This window comes from Miscanthus floridulus, chromosome 3 (genome assembly GCF_019320115.1).
Source record: "Miscanthus floridulus cultivar M001 chromosome 3, ASM1932011v1, whole genome shotgun sequence".
Lineage (NCBI taxonomy): Eukaryota > Viridiplantae > Streptophyta > Magnoliopsida > Poales > Poaceae > Miscanthus > Miscanthus floridulus.
Genome location: NC_089582.1, coordinates 146,536,103 through 146,554,220, shown reverse-complemented (window position 1 = coordinate 146,554,220; position 18,118 = coordinate 146,536,103). Strand labels below are relative to the sequence as shown.

General features: G+C 47.2%; 3 protein-coding genes across 3 annotated transcripts; all 3 read left to right on the top strand.

The window, feature by feature from the left end:
• The first annotated feature begins 191 nt into the window (after positions 1-191).
• Positions 192-3,366, top strand: LOC136544650 (cysteine-rich receptor-like protein kinase 19). The gene is made up of 7 exons (XM_066536736.1): positions 192-1,053; positions 1,436-1,537; positions 1,654-1,835; positions 1,933-2,146; positions 2,424-2,661; positions 2,792-2,945; positions 3,076-3,366. The coding sequence occupies exons 1-7, from the start codon at positions 192-194 to the stop codon at positions 3,364-3,366; spliced, it is 2,043 nt and encodes a 680-aa protein (XP_066392833.1).
• Positions 3,367-6,620: 3,254 nt separating this feature from the next.
• Positions 6,621-8,332, top strand: LOC136547416 (GDSL esterase/lipase At2g23540-like). The gene is made up of 3 exons (XM_066539366.1): positions 6,621-7,443; positions 7,552-7,807; positions 7,898-8,332. The coding sequence occupies exons 1-3, from the start codon at positions 6,799-6,801 to the stop codon at positions 8,119-8,121; spliced, it is 1,125 nt and encodes a 374-aa protein (XP_066395463.1). The 5' UTR covers positions 6,621-6,798; the 3' UTR covers positions 8,122-8,332.
• Positions 8,333-8,542: 210 nt separating this feature from the next.
• LOC136547415 (uncharacterized) lies at positions 8,543-16,427 on the top strand. Its single transcript, XM_066539365.1, has 11 exons — positions 8,543-8,853; positions 9,529-9,642; positions 11,859-12,010; positions 12,530-12,623; positions 13,467-13,537; positions 13,614-13,720; positions 14,109-14,230; positions 14,548-14,636; positions 14,943-15,002; positions 15,326-15,430; positions 15,937-16,427. The coding sequence occupies exons 1-11, from the start codon at positions 8,646-8,648 to the stop codon at positions 16,054-16,056; spliced, it is 1,242 nt and encodes a 413-aa protein (XP_066395462.1). The 5' UTR covers positions 8,543-8,645; the 3' UTR covers positions 16,057-16,427.
• Positions 16,428-18,118: the final 1,691 nt, after the last annotated feature.

The following is an 18,118-nucleotide window of genomic DNA, read 5'->3' as shown; positions in this document are numbered from 1 at the left end:
AGCAGCAGCCAATATAAAATATATCAACAGCAACAGCAACCTCCGATCCGTGCTTAAAAGAGCTCCATGGACGACGACCTCCACTCCATGCCAACTACGTACCTTGGGACTACCTTCAGCTACCAAGGCACACACACTAGACACGCGTCTTTGCCTCTTCGATCAATACACGTTCGTCGTGCGGCGCCAGCATGTCGGCTCACGTCGTCCGCCGCCGCCTCCTCGCCGTTGCCCTGGTTGCTTTCGCCGCGGCGACGATGCAGGCTGCGCCGGCCGCCGCGGAGGACACCATCCTGGGCCACAAGTGCGGCATGCCTGTGGCTGCGGCTGCGGGGGCAGGCAACAGCAGCGACGCCGCCTACAGGTCCAACCTCAACGCACTGGCCGCCACCCTCATCGCGGGCGCGCGGGCCAACGGTTCAGCCGTCGGCGCGTCCGGCGCGTCATCGTCGTCGCCCGACGCCGCCTACGGCCTCGCGCTCTGCCGGGGGGACTTCAGGGGCGACGCCTGCGAGCGGGGGCTCCGCGATGCCCTATCCAGCGCCATCAACGACTCCGAGAACGCTTTCGGCTGCGGCCCGCGCCTGAGAGACATCACTCTCTTCTACGACCGCTACCAGCTGCGGCTCTCCGGCGCTGACTTCCTCTCCGGCACCGACGGTGGCAACGCGCCCAGGTGGGCTGGGAACAACACCAACTTCGTGACCCCCGCCGACGCGGCGCGCCGGTTCGACGCGCTCGTCCGCGAGCTGGTCACCACCATTGCCGGCATCGCCGCGGGCGAGCCCGGCAGGTACGCCACGGGGCGATCGTGGTTCGAGGAGCAGCGCCTCACGCTGTTCGCCCTGGTGCAGTGCACCGTCGACATGTCGCCGGACCGGTGCCGCGCGTGCCTCGACGGCCTCATCTCGGCGTTCCCGGCCACGTTTCCCAGCGGGCAGCATGGCGGGAGAATCCTTGTGCCGCGGTGCACCGTGCGGTACGAGACGGACGACACCTTCTTTAACACCGCCGACTTATCAGTCGACCTGCACAAGCAAAAACAGCCCAAACGTATGTAATCCTTTTTTTTTCATCCAAAACGCACTAACATTTTTTTTCCGTTTTCACATAATGGAATTAAACGACATTATCAAACTATTTGTTTTCTAAATGTAGATTAGCAAAGATGACTTGAAAATACAGATATATAAAGTGGCTTTCATGACAAACTCTACTGATCATATCATGTCTATCCATGACAAAAGATATTTATATTGTGTAAGTTAGCAAACAAAATGTTTCAAAAGTGGACTACAAGACTCTGGATGATATTTATTTTGAGAATGGTAGAGTACATATAGGGGACAAACAGATCTTTTTTTACAAATTAATTAAACATGAGCACCTTTCACAGTTCATTTTGAATTCTAATTCCGGCTTGGTTTTAACGCAGCGAGCAAGGCTTGGCTCTGGACCACCATAGCCGTTGTTTCTCTACTTTTGTTGTCTGCTAGTTTTCTTCTCCATAGATGGATCAAAATACGGCAAAAGCGAGGTATATATTTTTTTTCTCGCGCTTATATAAACTCACAAAGAAACTTCAAAAAAAAAATCCCCTTTTCCTTTGTCTGAACCTGGATCGTCGAATTTCTACCAACCTGTTGTGATCAGAACTTGCTCGGTCGGAATTACGGAGGTTGTCTATAGCTGTTAAAAATGTGATCAACCTCTGGAGATTGGAAGAAGGCAACTCAGGGTTTTCGCTCTACGACTTCTCTCAGATGAAAGGCGCTACCAATGGATTTTCGATTGAAAACAAACTCGGACAAGGTGGTTTCGGTGCTGTCTACAAGGTATATTTATGTCATTTGCAGTGATATTCAGACATTCACAATAAGTCCTTTGCTCTATCTTCAAATCAAGTAGTATATATATGTTTGGTGTTGTCAGGGAGTGCTGCCTGATGGACTTGAAATAGGAGTGAAAAGACTTGGCCCATGTTCTTTGCAAGGCTTGCTAGAGTTCAAGAATGAGATCCAGCTCATTGCAAAGCTTCAGCACAGGAATCTAGTCAGGCTGCTGGGCTGCTGTATTGAAGGGGAGCACGAGAAGATTCTGGTCTATGAGTACATGCCAAACAAAAGCCTAGATCTCATCATCTTCGGTATGTATATATATATGTAGTGTGCCAAAAGATTTCCTTGAAAACTTGTCCCAAGAAGTTCTTCTCCTTGAGAAATAAGAAATTCTCGAGAAATGAAATGATATGCTTCCATTGAAATTAAATCTCTTCTGATGGGGAAAAAATGTTTTCCTTGATGACACAGTCGTCGTCTAATACACACCAAAATCTTATCCCAGTGTAATTTGTGAAATTTTATTTTCTCATCAGTCTTAACTCTGACCACGCACATTTTATTTGCATTGCATGTCTTCTTCAGACAGTAAAAAAGGAGCATCATTAGATTGGCCTAAACGTCTGAATATAATCGACGGGATAGCCCAGGGGCTTCTCTACCTTCACATCCACTCGCGCCTCTGCGTGGTCCACAGGGATCTCAAAGCCAGCAACATTCTCTTGGACAGCGAGATGAACCCTAAAATCTCAGATTTTGGGATGGCCAGGATATTCAGCTCTAGCGTGGCCGAGTCAAACACCACTCGAATTGTGGGCACACAGTAAGTAGAGTCGATCCAAAGACAAATCCGAAGTTGACTTGTATATACAGTTTAGTTTATTGCATTAGAATATCTCCAATTCTCCATTAATATTAACTTCAGTGATTGTGTTGTATATATTATCATCAAGTGGGTACATAGCTCCGGAGTATGCCTCGGATGGAGTTTGCTCGGTCAAGTCTGACGTCTTCAGCTTCGGTGTGCTGCTCCTGGAGATAATCAGCGGCACCATGACCACTGGCTCCTACAGATTCGATGGGAAACTGTACAAGCTAATCGCATATGTTAGTAATATATATACATTCTACTAGATATAAATCTTATCAATTGTCTGCTAAAGATGATTACATATGTTCGTCAGAGACAAGGCACATTAAATTTGTGATAGCTATCTGCTCTACTTTTCTTGCACAGGCATGGCTGCTGTGGAGAGCCGGGCAATGGCCGGAGCTGGTGGACCGCAGCTTAGGGAGCGGAACGTATGACTACACCATGGAGAGGCACATCCACGTGGCGCTCCTATGCGTGCAGGAGAGCGCGGACGACCGCCCCGCCATGAACGAGGTCGTCAGGATGCTGAGCAGCGGCGAGGTCGGCGCGGCCCTCCCGGAGCCGAAGCAGCCGGCGTACTTCAACGTGCGCCCCGTCGGCACGGAGATGTCGGCGTCCTGCGACATGACCATCAGCATAACCTTGTCGAGATAGCAGTAGTTGTCATGGATGCACCCATGCACTTAAGCGACTGTATTGTGTGTAGAGTGTAGACTTTAGAGAGCTATCCTAACAGTTCTATTCACAAGCATGCTTATTGCTTACCATGCATGATCTGACAAAATATTATGACTCAGGATGCCAAAATATGCATGGGAGATACAAATTGTACACCCTGAAATCCTGAATGAAAATGTTGAGATACGTGCTGCAGGCTGGCAAAATGTTGTTTCTTTTTTTTTTAAGAAATGCTGATGGCTAGCCATTCTGACCCTGCTCACACTGAATGCTTGGTACCACTCAAGGTGTGCGCGCAGAAGGATTTGGGTTAGATTCTGTTGAAATTATTTTGGTGTGATTAGATCTGGTCATTTGATTCATGCTTCGTTCCTAGCGATCGGCGACGTGGTTGTGTGAATATCATCGCGACTCAAATGCTTTGGATTTGGTCGCTCTGTTTTTTTCTGTTTTTGTTTTGTCTGAAGCCTCTTGTAGTGAAGCTCAGATTCAATTGGACGATCTGTGAGCTAGTACAGCATGCGCCCGCAGACTGACGGCATCGTGGGTTCTTGTTCAGAATAGAGCATTGCAGACTTGCAGTGCAGTTCAGTTGTTCGCTTGAACTTATCAGCCGGCTTATCAGCTAGAATCTACAGTATTTTTCTCCCACAACAAATCAGCTTCAGCTGGCTTATCAGCCGGCTTTAATACCAGCCGAACAGGAGGCCCCGTTTAGTGTAGATCAGTTTTTTCCAGGTCCACAGGCATCTTTAATGGCAGAGTTGATACTGTTTAGTAGAACAAATTCTCATAATAGATCTGAGAGAGGGAGATGGTGGAAGCTACACTTTTTAGATCCACCTGCTTATCCTAAACAAGAACCCCAATCATATCCAGAGACAGCACTTATCCTAATTAACATTACATAAGAACAGATGTATAGGCTTCATTTCTGAATACAACTCTTCAGATGCTTGGTGGCACTACTACGAACAACGCTGCCCAAGTCCTCCATTCCACCTCAAAAACTAGCCACAACATCAACGATCAGAGGTAAGTAAGCTTATGTATGCACATGTTCACCTTAGAACTAGAAGATAGTCTACAGTGACAAATCTTTAGGGCATGTTTGGTTTCCATAAGTCAGGTGACTTATTAAGTCAGGTGACTGAAAACCAGTGACTTATAAGTCATGCCTGTTTGGTTGTAGATGACTTATAAGCTCATTAAAGGTGTGGGCCCCACGCAGAAAAGGATGACTTATAAGTTTTAAGCAGGGGTGAACCAACTTAAAACTTATAAGCATGGGTGACTTATTAGTTGGTGGTGTTTGGCAAAATAAATCACTTATTTTACTTTTTAACTTATAAGTAGGTGACTTATTTGGAACCAAACATGCCCTTAGTTGGTAGATACAGAGAAGTCTCTTAACAATAATCAGTTGAAGCATTCAGCAGTGGAACTAGTAGCACCAGTAGGGAGAGGGAGCTGAGAACAAATCATTCTGCTGACATGAATGCCATATCAAATGAGGCTAAGAAAATCCAGATTTCAGTAAAATACATAGACTAAATTGTGTTATCAGTTATTCGCAGCGGGTTGGAACATCACACCATGAAATCCAGTCTGACCCACAGACAACCAAAATAATTTAAATAATTGATCAATGCAAGCAAATTACAACTGTCGATGTAAAACAGGAAAACATCACTGCTTATGAAGTAACATATAAAAGACAAATCAGCAGCACAAAAAAAAACTCTTCTTAATCCAGAAATGGGAGTAACCTATTTCGCAAAACAAAAAAGAAAGAAATGGGAGTAACCCATGCTGACAAAACATTATCAACTGTACTCATCAGCTACTTTATACTAAAAATGCGAATGGATAATCTGGCCATTCCCTGTTGGGTTCTCAGCTATTCAAGTGTGAATTGTGGAAAGTCAGAGTCGGATGCAGAGAGCAACCTCGACTCCTCTAGCTACACAGTTCTTTGCGTAAATTTTCAACTAAAACAGTATTTTTCTCCTATCCAAACTAGCCAGCAGTACTTCTTCACAAACCATCGACGATACGAACCAGCCAACCGAACAAGCTGTTTTGAGGATTGGGTAGACAAAGATAGATGAACTAAATGGAATATAATCATAGCAATTCAGAGACAAGCTTGTGCCTGCTCAACGCCTAGTCAACAGCTCGCCGCGCTTGCAGGAAACAGAGTAGCGAGCAATCAGGAAGGGAAAACAACATCAGAAGTCCCCCTCAGCTTTCCTGGATCCGCAGCGAGCCGCCGCCGTGGCGACGAAGAGCCTGGGCCTGCTTGGCCCTCTCCGTGTGGCACCGGCGCACCGCCGGTGAAGGGCAGCGGGTGGCCGGGTTGTGCCTCACCGCCAGCCGCGGCGGGCACTCGGGGTCACGGGATACGCGAGATCCGTGAGCGCAGATGGATCCGCGCGCGTCGTCGAGACAAGAAGACGAGACATACAACGCTGCTCCTCGCGGCGCTCGGGCCTCGGAGCACGGGCCCTCGCCGTCGTCTCCTGAGACGACGGGGCAACCGTCTCCAAGCCAAACCGAGGATTTTTTTTTTAAAAAAAAACGAAGATAGAGACGGGCTGTGACGACGCGTTGTACGTATGCCATGAATACTCATGAGGTACTCATGTCATGATAACCGTCCCTCTGTTTTTTTTATAAAAAAATTACCGCCAAAAGGCTCCAGAATCCAGATCTATCGCAACTGACGACGCGCATCTCGTAACCTTGAGGAACGACGAAAGACAGACAGGCTCTGTTCCAAGGAAACAGAGACCTCTCCAGTCAGCACACACCGCTGGAGCCTGGAGGCTGTTCTGTTGGGTTGTTTCAGGCCACCTAAACTAACCGCCACCTAACCACCCGAACAGGAAGCCGTTTTTTTGGGCGCCAATTCTCAGCGACCTTGCTGACCCACGTCCAGCCATCCATAGCTAGCTTAGCTTTGCTTGCGTACACACGGTACACGGACGGACGAATGCCGGACAAGGTGAAAAAAAACTGGAGAGAGTAGTGAGGAGACCCCTGTTGGTTTAGCTACCCTCAATCTAGCTGACTGACTGACTGACTTAATTAGATGTTACTAGAGACCACAACCACCGTCAGACGACCAAACACCTGCACCCGCACACTCCCTCAGTCTCCCCCTCCCATATCAACCCAGCCACGGCAAGGAATCCAACCGAGAACAGTTCCTGCATTGTCCGGCGAGCTGTCTGTCTCCTTCCTCCTCGTTCCGTGGAGATCTTGAGCTCGGACTAGCCTCGTGACATCACCTACATACATTTACTCCCATCGTCGGCTCGGCTGCCTAGCTATATACACCGCGCTCACCCTGCCTCCTGTACCTGCCTGCAAGGAGCTGTGTCCACCAGAAGCTAGCTAGCTAGCATGGGTCGTCGGGCGGCGGCGATGGCTGCCGTGGCGGCGCTGCTGCTGTGCGCTGCGGCGTTGGGAGTAGGAGCGGAGGTGGTGGACGAGTTCGGGGGCGGGGCGTCCTTCATCTTCGGGGACTCACTAGTAGACGCCGGCAACAACAACTACATCCCGACGCTATCCAGGGCCAACATGACGCCCAACGGCATCGACTTCGCGGCGACGGGCGGGACGCCCACGGGTCGGTTCACGAACGGGCGGACGATCGCGGACATCATCGGCGAGATGCTGGGGCAGGCGGACTACTCGCCGCCGTTCCTGGCGCCCAACACGAGCGGTGGCGCGATCCTGAACGGCGTCAACTACGCGTCGGGCGGCGGCGGGATCCTGAACGGCACGGGGAAGGTGTTCGTGAACCGGATCGGGATGGACCTGCAGGTGGACTACTTCAACATCACCAGGCAGCAGCTGGACGCGCTGCTGGGGAGGGACAAGGCCAGGGAGTTTCTGAGGAAGAAGGCTATCTTCTCCGTCACTGTTGGGTCTAATGACTTCCTCAACAACTACCTCATGCCCGTGCTGTCTACTGGCACGAGGATCCGTGAGTCGCCTGACGCCTTCGTCGACGACCTCATCTTCCACCTCCGGGACCAGCTCACGGTACGTGCGTTCACCAAGCATGGCAATGGCATGTAAGTGGCAGCAGCAATGGCCGGCTGCCGGATGATCCTGATCCTGAACGCTTGCTTGCATGGATGATGGATGCAGAGGCTGCACACGCTGGACGCGCGCAAGTTCGTGGTGGCCAACGTGGGGCCGCTGGGTTGCATCCCGTACCAGAAGACCATCAACCGGGTGGGCGAGGACGAGTGCGTGAAGCTGCCCAACCAGCTGGCGGCGCAGTACAACGCACGGCTCAGGGAGCTCATCATCGAGCTCAACGGCAACCTCCCCGGCGCCAGGTTCTGCCTCGCCAACGTCTACGACCTCGTCATGGAGCTCATCACAAACTACCCCAACTACGGTGAGCCGCCGCCGTGAGCATGCATTTCATTATTCAGCAAGCAGAGCAGGACATGGATGCATGAATGAATCCATCACATGCATGTTGCAGGGTTCGAGACGGCCAGCGTGGCGTGCTGCGGCAACGGCGGGTCGTACGACGGGCTGGTGCCGTGCGGGCCGACGACGAGCCTGTGCGACGACCGGGACAAGCACGTGTTCTGGGACCCCTACCACCCCAGCGATGCCGCCAACGTGCTGCTCGCCAAGTACATCGTCGACGGCGACACCAAGTACATCTCGCCCATCAACCTCAGGAAGCTCTACTCCCTCTGATCTAATTGCCCAGCCCCTCGCTCACCGACCATTTCATTTGGCCGCCGTCGACGCGTCTAGCCAGCTTTCATTTGCATTTCCTGCGTGCAATGATGCAACTGTGTGCAGTGGTATATTGTTGATCTTGGACAAGCGCTCAATTGCGACCTGTAATTTTTTTGGTGCGAGGAAATTAATTTATCATGTGGTTTTCGAGTGTATGTAATTTGTAATGTAGCCAAACTAATATTTACTTTTAAAGACATCGAAGGACATGAAACAAGTTTTGGAGAAAATATAGCAAAAACCAATCGAACATCTCCAGAAAATATAAAATTCAATCAAACCATCAAATGTGCTTTCTTACAAATGGATCATTGCCCACTTAAAAAATGAACCTACGGCCCATTAAGTTGAGCCCAATTACCAAAATGACACGAACCCAATTAAACTGACAGCCCAACTCCTCTCCTCGCCCTCGGCTGACTTCGGTTCGGACTTGCCCAGTTTCTACCCTCCGACCGCCGCACGGAGAAGCAGAAGCCATGCAGGCCGCCGCCGCGCGCGCACGCCGCCTCCTCGCGTCCCCGGCGGCCTCGGGGATCCCCGGAATACTCTCCGGACCGACCCCAGGGCGCGCATCCTACGCCGAGGGCGTTCTCCTTCACCGTCTCGATGGCGCCCCCGCCTCGCCGTCCTCTCCGCATCATGCCAGGGGCTTCTCCTCCTCCTGCTTCGCCTCCCGGTCGCCATGTGAGCTTCCTTATCTCATACCTATCAAATGTGTGCTCTGCGCTTTGCTTCCCAGTGAGCTGCTCGCGGGTTTGCCTGGCGCTGCATTTCGTCAAACTGGTGGTGGGCGCGCGGAGTGGCATGCCCACCGTACGGCCTCGAATCTCGAAGGGCTCTCGCTTTCGCTTGGATTTAATTTTTCATGTTCCGAGTGGGAATGGTCAAGGTTTTGAGCAGCGGAGATGTTCGGCAGAGCATCATTCTGCTAGCGCTTGTGACTATGTGATAGTTTTAGATGCGTGTGATCCATTAGTAGGTTCCTTGGGGATTAGCTGATGTGTTTGTTGTTTGCAGTTGAAGTCTGGGTTTGATGAGAGTTAAGTTTTTTTATGGAATGAGCATGAGTCGGCTATTGCCTTATATGGCACTCTAATTTGCTTCATTTCCTTGTACTGATATATGCTTCTGTCCCTTCACTTCTAACGTTCCGTGGTCTCTTGTCCATTTTGCTTGCTTTGGATTACATTGAACTTTCCTTAAAGAAAAGAGGGTGTTGCAAACACTCTGCAAAGCATCTGAACCTTTAAGTGACTTTAGCTATTGCAGTGAAATGTTTCACTAATGACCATTTTTTGTCCATGATTAGATTAGTTTTGATTCATTAAACCATGCTGACTATTTTTTTAATTAATTTAGGTAACCTCCTATCGCCGACCATAGCTTCTCAATGGCTGAGTGAGAAATCAGTAAACTATCACATGACAACAGCACACTTCTCAACGGAAGCAAGTGACAAGGACCACCCTACAGGTTATCTATTAACTTATTCAGTTTATTCAAAGAAGGTCCACTATCGAGATAAGTAGCAGCTTTTCCATACCGTTGCTAAGTTAGCAACAAAAGATCCCTTGCATAGGAATTATCTAACCAGCAACCATCTGCTAACTGGACGTTTCGTTGTAGACTCATCAATCTACTTTACCATCTTGCTTGTTATCTTTGTAATATCTGTTAGAATTAATTGCTATTTACTTTTAATCACCTAGTTACTTGTGTAATCTCCTAGCTTTAATCTCCTAGCTAGCTGTGCTGAGTTAATGACCAGTTGGCCCCTTGGGGTTCGGTTGGCCTCTTGGGACTCGGCTGGCCCTTTGGGTCACCCTCCTCCTCTCTTTTTATATGTAATCTCTTCTGTAAACTCAATACAAGGAATCTAAGCCTGTTAGGCTATTGTCTATCATGGTATCAGACTAAACCATCGATCCTTCTACTTCCGCTCCCACTCCACCCACCCCAGGCTGCTGCGCGCGCCCATGGCCACCTCCAGCTCCTCCGCCATGGCTACCGCGACCAAGCTCCGCGACCAAGCCCTCTCTGCTGCCAAGCGCCTGGAGGATGAGGCCTCCGCTCTGCGCTCCACCAACACAGAGCGCAGCCAGCAGCTCAAGGAAGAAGCTGCCCTTCTCAAGTCTGCTGCCGCCGCCTAGGAGCGTGTCCGCGCCGCTGTTGCTGCTCTTGACAAAGAGCGCGCGCAGGCAGATACCCTGGAGCAGCAGGCCGCGGCCCTCCGGGATCGCCTCCGCCCTGAGCATCCGGACGACGACGCCGATCCTGAGGATGACGACGTCCACTCCGCCTCCTTTGAAGCAGCGGCCATCGCCCACCTCCACACTCAAGCTGCTGCCGTCCAGAACATCAAGAACCTCATCCCTATCGTTCTTGATCTTCAATCCTCCAACTACTCCAAGTGGCGCGGCTACGTCCTCCTCATCCTCGGCTGTTTCGCCTTGAAGGATCACGTCCTCAGCGACGACTCCCGCCCCTACGATCCGGCGTGGTCACGCATGGACTGCGTCGTCCTCTCTTGGCTTTTCAACACCATCTCCGCCGACCTCCTGGACGTCATCCATGAGCACGACGGCCTCACCGCCCGGACAGCATGGCTCGGGATTGAACAACAGTTCCTCAACAATCGCGAGTCCCGCGCCATGCTCCTCGACGCCGAGTTTCGCACTCTCTGCCAAGGTGCCCTCTCCATCGACGACTACTGCCGCAAAATGAAGAGCATGGCGGATGCCCTCGCCGACCTCGGCGAGCCCATCCAGGACCGAACTCTGGTGCTGAACGTTCTACGGGGTCTCAATGAACGTTTTCAGTTCATGTCCCAGCTCGTCACCCGCCAGAGGCCGTTCCCGTCCTTCGCCGATGTTCGTGCTGACCTCCGTTTGGCCGAACTCAACATGGGGACGCCCTCTGCCTCTCCTTCGGCTCTCGTCGCCGCGCCCTCCATCAGGCCGCCCTCTTCGTCCTCGCCTGCGCCTCCACGCCATCATCAGGCTGCTGCTGGACAGCAATCCAGTGGCAACCGCGTCCGACACCGCCGCGGCGGGCGCGGCTCTGGCGGCTCCCACAGCAGCGCACAGGGCGGGACTGCACCAGCCACACCACAGTGGCCCTCGCTGCTCAACCCCTGGACCGGCTCTATCCACATGTGGCCAGGGTCCACCGCCGGCGGCGCCCGTGGCCCTCCACCACGCGCAGTCCAGCCTGCACCTCTGCAGCAGGCTCTGGTGGCCGGCGTGCCACCGGCATACTTCGCTCCACCACCGGCTTCCGGGTCCTACTACCCTCAGCCCCCTCAGGCACCTCCTGCTTGGGCGCCCTGGACCCAAGATTTTCTCATGCAGTCATACATTATCGTAATCCAGGAAATGCAGTGTTTTTTTTTCTGACCCTAATGCTAATTGAAGTTTATGTATGATCTTCTAATTTGCCCCAGTTGGCTCTTGCTAGATCCATGAAGTGACATATTTATTTTTGTTTCTAGATGTTTTTATTTGTGTAAAGTTACATTGTTGCAGATAAATCCAACAAATACAGAGTTATTAAATCTTTGAGATATTCGGTTGAATTTTATTATGTATTTCTTTTCATGTACATTTTTCTGCATGATTTCTATAATTATTCATAGAATGGATTTCCTGAAGTTCGATACTACCATTTGTCCATGTCATGGTTCACCACAGAAGCTGTAGAGGAGATGTACCAGAAAATGTTGAAATCTGTTGAAGCTAAGACCATGCCTCCAAATGCCTGGTTGTGGTCGATGATTGATAGCTGCTCCATTGAGGAGGACATCAAACTTCTTTTTCAAATTTTGCAGAAACTCAGAGTATTTGTAAGTCTCCTTCATATTCCTCATACACGTAGAATGGTTCATTGTATATTTTGTCTACCAAGTTACAGTACCAATTATGAGTGCATATGTGAATTTGTTGGTATCATCATCCCTCTTGTGGTGACGGCTACAGATATCTAATCTTGATCTCTAGAGTTATTTTCTTTATTTATTTGCAAAGAAGTGTTCATTCAGCTGAGTTAACAGAGTTTCTATTACATTTAGCCGTATTGATAAATTTCAACACACGTATGGAATAAGGGTATGTGGTCTGGAATTGTGATGTTGACTGAATCATCAAGGTCCTTTTAGATTGGTGACGCAGGATAAGAAAGATAAACGGTTTCTATGTCTGTCTTTTTTATTCCTTGAACTTTGGACTTAGTAGCTTTCTTTCAATGTAATTGTTGTTCTCTGGAATCTGGACATAGATGAGAAAGTATGTTGTTTTTTCCCTAAATTTTGTTCTGTTACTACTTACTATAAGCTATCTTAAATTGACACTTATTATCGATCCAGAGACTATCAAATCTTCGAATCAGCGCAAACTTCAATGAGAATCTCTGCAGGAAAGTAACTGAGGCTTGTGCTCGTGTAGGCGCCATCGACTATGGTAAAGTCCCTTTTAAACACCAACGAGATTTTTTATCTGAGGCTGAGTGCATGTTTCCATTTTTTAACCATTTCTGTTGAATCTGGTTTCTAATGGATTTTCTATGTATAGATTTAGGATTTCCTGAGAGAAACTTGTGCCTTGCATCTTAATGAAAAGAATGCTGCATCTATTTTTTCTGCTAATGATATGATATATTGAAGACATTACTTTTTTTAATAATCTTTGCATGAGTTATCAAGTTCATTATTTAAGATGATAATATTAGATAAGGTTGAAATGGTCAAGGGACATCTATTCTGGTTCATAAAGGCATTAACTTTGATGTCGTGTCACTTCTCAGTTTTGTGTATTCTATAATAACTATTAGGGCCCGTTTGGATCCTTGGAATTGAATTCATTCTAATAATTACAATTTAGGCATAGATTAATTAAGGTAATATAGTTATATATGGAATATATTTGTATATTTATTGTTAGGCATACAAGGGACATACTTATATGTTGCATTTCTATTGTAGGGAAGTGAGTTGAAGAGTGTGCTATAAGTTGGAGAATAGAATTATAGCATAGTGATCTATAGAATCCATTTCCATCTCCCACCCTATGAATTTGAGATAGGCTTATTTATGAGCTTGAGAATGTTATGGAATGTCAAATTCCAAGCCAAATAGCCTAATCCATTATGTAGATTTCAATTCCTCCAAAATGAAGGGATCCAAACCGCCCCTTACTAAATTAGACCCCCCCCCCCCCCCCCCCCCCCCACCCACCCACCCACAACAAATCATGACAAAAATAATTCAGTAATTCAGTTTGGTTACGGTAATGTGATGAATGCAGGGTTGAAGGCTTTATGGAAGCATAATGTCTATGGAATAACACCAACAATTGGTTCTGCTCATTATCTACTGGTATTCTGTTCAAGAGAAAAAGTCTTCTGGTATCCATTTTTCCTAGTTACTTGGTTATGATTCTCTCCTTTTGCAGCAACATGCTAAAGAGCAAAATGACACCAAACTAATGGAAAACGTAATTCATGTCCTATTGAGAAATTTCTTACTGCTGCAACCAGGCACAGCTGATATAGTCTTCAGGTATGTCATTGTCTGTTCTCAGTTGTTATTTTCATTTGTTGTTTTCATATTACTGTACACCATGACCTAGCCTCTATAAAATTGATTTCAATGTTTCATTGCATCATATTAGTCCTATCTTTTTGCAATATAGTTCGGACTCACATTAGCCTTGTAACAAAATAAAGACTCGAAATATTATTATGATACACTACTAATTAGGTATCTTAATAAGTCAACATTTCCGTGATATGTCTAATTAGCAATTATGTGAATTTAGCAGAAATGGTAACCTCGAGAATTTGTTGTGGTTGATTTGTATTTTATTTTTTCTTGACTCGTTCTTTCCTTCCAAGATTTCATGCTCTTTTCAATTATTGATTTCATGGATTTATATTGTCTTGTGCAGCATCTGCTATAATGCTGATAGATGGGATTTACTCTCAAAATACGCGGAGAGATTTGTTAAGGCAGGTGTCAAACTGCACCGTGCTGCATTTGACATTTGGATGGACTTTGCTGCCAAAGTTGGTAAGCAGTTTGATTCTTCTTACTGATCTCAGCTAAATATGACAGCTGACCTGAACCTAAAGCCAGCATTGGAGGTGCATTGCCATTGCAACTGCAGCCAAATTAGTTATGGATGAACTGAACATCTTTCATTGCTCGTTTCAAGCGGTATGGGTTCGGACCAGGGGCAGTTACCTACTTACCTTACCTGCATGATGAAATCCAGGAGGGTTTGTGATGTTCATTTTATTTATGAAATAGTAGTTTTTTTTGTTTGGTAGTTAAATCTTAGTTTCTCTATAACATTGTTGTTAATGTATTAAACCATGCTTCTGCAGGGGATTCTCAATCTATTTGGAACATTAATAGTCTAAGAGGCAGGTCTGTCAAACATTATACTCTTGCATCAGGTTTTGCATGTGCAAAGGTAATTGTACCTGGCATGGACATTATTACACAAGAAGCAATAAATTACAGTATTTCTTCCTTTTTGTTTTATTTTGTGTCAAATTGAACTAACCAATCTAAATCTATTCTCCAACGTGCCATGTTAAGTTGCAATAGTACATTAAGTGGTTCTGTAGCATATCATACTAATTCATGATCCATAGTCTGTAGTTAGCACTTTGGCCTTTTTGTGAAACATAGCTACATAGGCACTGTTGGTGATTTGTTCAGTTGTGTGCACTGCTTCAGGTTTCTGTTCTCAGGCTTGTTATTTGTCTTGTTGCAGGGGTCTCTGCTTGATCGGAAGTCAGAAAATGCCGCTGCCATGATTATACTCCTTTACAAGGTTTGGCACAGGATTATTATTGCCATCAGACCTGTATTACTAAAATACTGGATTTGCTTCATGCCAGCAGCATATTCCAAAATATTTCTGGATAACAGATATTTTTTCCTTACTCTGAATATCCTGCTGCATCTATGCTGGCCATGCTGCTCAAGCATATCAAACTCAAGCTATTTTTTTTTGTTTGGCATTTTGAATGTTAAAATGATACATTTCACTATTTTACAGAGTCCTTAAGCGAAAATAGTTTGATAGAGATGATTTTTACATATAAAACCTTGAATTGGCGTGTTCGCCTGATGAGAATTTATGGTTGGGCGCAGCATTTGCCTGATCAGAAGAAACCATTTGTGAAAGATGAGCTCGAGAAACTTATTGCTGAATGGCCTACGGAGGTGGTAAAAAGGCAGAAGAAAGATAATAGGAAGGTGAGATACTTGATCTTTGGTTTGGTTCCTACACAATCATGCATTTGTTAGTCTTGTATTCCCCAGCCCGGCAGAACTACACTTTCTCCTTGTGACACTACGTCTTGGTATTAATTTGACTGGGGAGTGGGAGTGCCTTTTTCATTATTTATTATGTTGAGCAACTTTTGCCGCTTTTCAAGAATCAATACTGCTGCACTTTTTTTTTGAAAGGAGATTACCTCGGCTTTTAAGAAAGCCAATAACAGTTGTACATACTGGGGTTTCCAGTTTTAAAGAAAGAAAACTGACTGAGCCCTTCAGATTACAAGAAAAAACTACGCATTACCAAGCCTATTGTCCAACGCGCCCTATCAAAGACAGCAAACATCCAGACTATAGGCTAAATCACCACGATCTCTGAGCAGGGTCCTTCAAAGTGTACAATACTGCTGCACTCCGTGTTCCTCGTATCTGTTTGTTATATACGAACCTGTCTAGTAACAAAATATCTCTCCATCTATCAGGCGTTGGAGGAAGCTTTGATCAAGGACATCCCTACGATGGTCGACTGCCTGACAAAGTCCGGCCTCGACATCCCTGTGGTTCTGGACAAGCTTGCCACCCCACAGCTCCAAGTGGCGTAGTAAAAGAAGACCCGCACGGCTCGCCAGATGCAGGCATGCATTTTGGCCCTGATGCAGGCAGGCAGCGCAGATTGAGCGCGCAGCTATTTAGATCCCATTTGTTTTGATTGGTATAAGCGTAGTTTTAGCGCTCGCTCAGCTTCTGGAGTGGAGATAATAACATGTAACATGTGTATGCCCGTGCGTCCTAGTTGGCGTGCCCTGTTTCTGTTGTGCGTTGGCCGTTGAGGATTTGTGATAGATATAATAACATGTTTTTTTATTTGTTTCTGAGAAGGAAATGCCGTCGTATCCTGGCATTGTGTTGTTACCGCACTGATTCCTTTGAATTTGTACGTGCTAATCAACAACACTACATACTTGAGGTGATGATATTCAAAAGTGCAGTTGTCACTTGTCAGTAGTAGTAGAACCAAACCAACGCCTGTGCAGTGCAGTCCTACGGTTGCGCGTTGCCTGACGAGCATGCAGGCCTGCAGGGCATTGCGGCCAGCCGTTGGCCACTCAGACAAGAGTTGTGAGTTGTGACCTCCATGCGAGAAGAGAAGCGCAGGCAGGGGCGACGAGCTGGCAAACCATGAGCATTTTTTACAATTTAGCCTTTTTTTTTAAAAGTTTCTCACAAATAGACCCCTGGCGGAAAGAATTCAGAAAATTGACCCTTAGCTCGGCGCCGAGCTAACACGTCTCGGCGCCAGAGTCCCTGGCGCCGAGGTCCTAGGCTCAGTGGATGACATGGCAGGGAGCTCGGCGCCAGTCACTCTGGCGCCGTAGATCTTGGCGTCGAGCTCGGCGCCAGAGTGACTGGCGCCGAGATCCCTGCCATTTAACCCCGGGCCAACCTTCCTGCCCGAGCGTTATTCCTCTTCTTTCTCCTCCCTCTCGGGTTTTTTCTCTCCCCACTTCACCCTACCTCACGAATCGGCATATTGGACCTTGAAAACCTTGATTTGATCCGTAGATCTTCGAGAGAAAGATATTCTCGCTCCCCTCCTAGTTTTTTTCGCATCGATTCGGTATATATTAGTCGGATTTTTGAACGTAATAATCGTCATCACTTAGGGTTTCATTGTATCACTCAATATATGTATTATACAACCGTAGGATGATGCCAAGGCGTGAAAAAAGCTAGCAAACCAAGGCGCATGTAGTTATGTTATGGGTTCATTGTTGTGCATCAAATGGGAAACCCTAGGTTTAGGGTTTAATGTTAACTGCTTTCGGTTCTTAGAACGAAATTGGTTGTATTGTAGTTATGGTTCTCATTGACATTTATTTGTGATGTTTTGATTTATGTTTGTTAAATTACATCCGTTTTGTTAGATGCAAGAAATGTTTCGGGGGGGGGGGGTTTGGCGAAAACGGGGTCGTCCTCGACAATTATACCCCAACGCGTCTAGCAAAGATGCCCCCGTCCCTCCTGACCTCCCTGTCCCTAACTGTGACTGTGGTTTCCCGGCCCATGTTTTTCAATCGAAACATCCGGACACAGCGGCGCGTTGCTTCTACACATGCAGTCGTTTTAATGTAAGAAACTGTTTCCACTATCCTTTTTCTTTATTTGTGTAAGTATGCTACTAATATTTTGTTGGAATCTCGTTGTGTAGGACCATGAGAGGTGCCTTTTCTTTCAGTGGATCGACGGTGCAGACAAGTTTGATCCTAGGTACCTCCTTTTCGACGATTGGTTTAGAGGGAGACATCCACGTGAGCACTTCAAGTGGTGGGTTCCAAGCCCCCCTAACCCTTCGCCAATGACGGCTAAGGAGAAGCACCTAGCCGTAGTTAGATGACTCGAGGAACCTCCTCTGTGCGATTACGGAGATCGAGCTGTGATAAACCCTGAGAATACGTTGGAGTTTGTGTGTCCAAACAAGCATGAAGTAAGTGTAAAGTGTATGTGTTGAAATCTTGAGCTATATGTGTTCATGTACTAATGTCTCATTATTTAGGTGTTTTCAATGGCAAAGTGTCGTTTCAAGGAGTGGTTGTATGGTCCTAAGAACCAATGGCCGGAAGAACCGCAGAGGGTTAAAGAAAAGAAGAAAGAAAGGGTAATCTA

Coding starts and splice junctions, on each gene's coding strand:
- LOC136547415 (XM_066539365.1), top strand. CDS start 8,646: ATGCAGGCCGCCGCCGCGCGCGCACGCCGCCTCCTCGCGTCCCCGGCG. Junction 14,231..14,547: donor GGACTTTGCTGCCAAAGTTG/GTAAGCAGTTTG, acceptor ATGCTTCTGCAG/GGGATTCTCAATCTATTTGG. Junction 15,003..15,325: donor TGATTATACTCCTTTACAAG/GTTTGGCACAGG, acceptor GGTTGGGCGCAG/CATTTGCCTGATCAGAAGAA.
- LOC136547416 (XM_066539366.1), top strand. CDS start 6,799: ATGGGTCGTCGGGCGGCGGCGATGGCTGCCGTGGCGGCGCTGCTGCTG. Junction 7,444..7,551: donor ACCTCCGGGACCAGCTCACG/GTACGTGCGTTC, acceptor TGATGGATGCAG/AGGCTGCACACGCTGGACGC. Junction 7,808..7,897: donor CACAAACTACCCCAACTACG/GTGAGCCGCCGC, acceptor TGCATGTTGCAG/GGTTCGAGACGGCCAGCGTG.
- LOC136544650 (XM_066536736.1), top strand. CDS start 192: ATGTCGGCTCACGTCGTCCGCCGCCGCCTCCTCGCCGTTGCCCTGGTT. Junction 1,054..1,435: donor CAAGCAAAAACAGCCCAAAC/GTATGTAATCCT, acceptor GTTTTAACGCAG/CGAGCAAGGCTTGGCTCTGG. Junction 2,147..2,423: donor CCTAGATCTCATCATCTTCG/GTATGTATATAT, acceptor TGTCTTCTTCAG/ACAGTAAAAAAGGAGCATCA.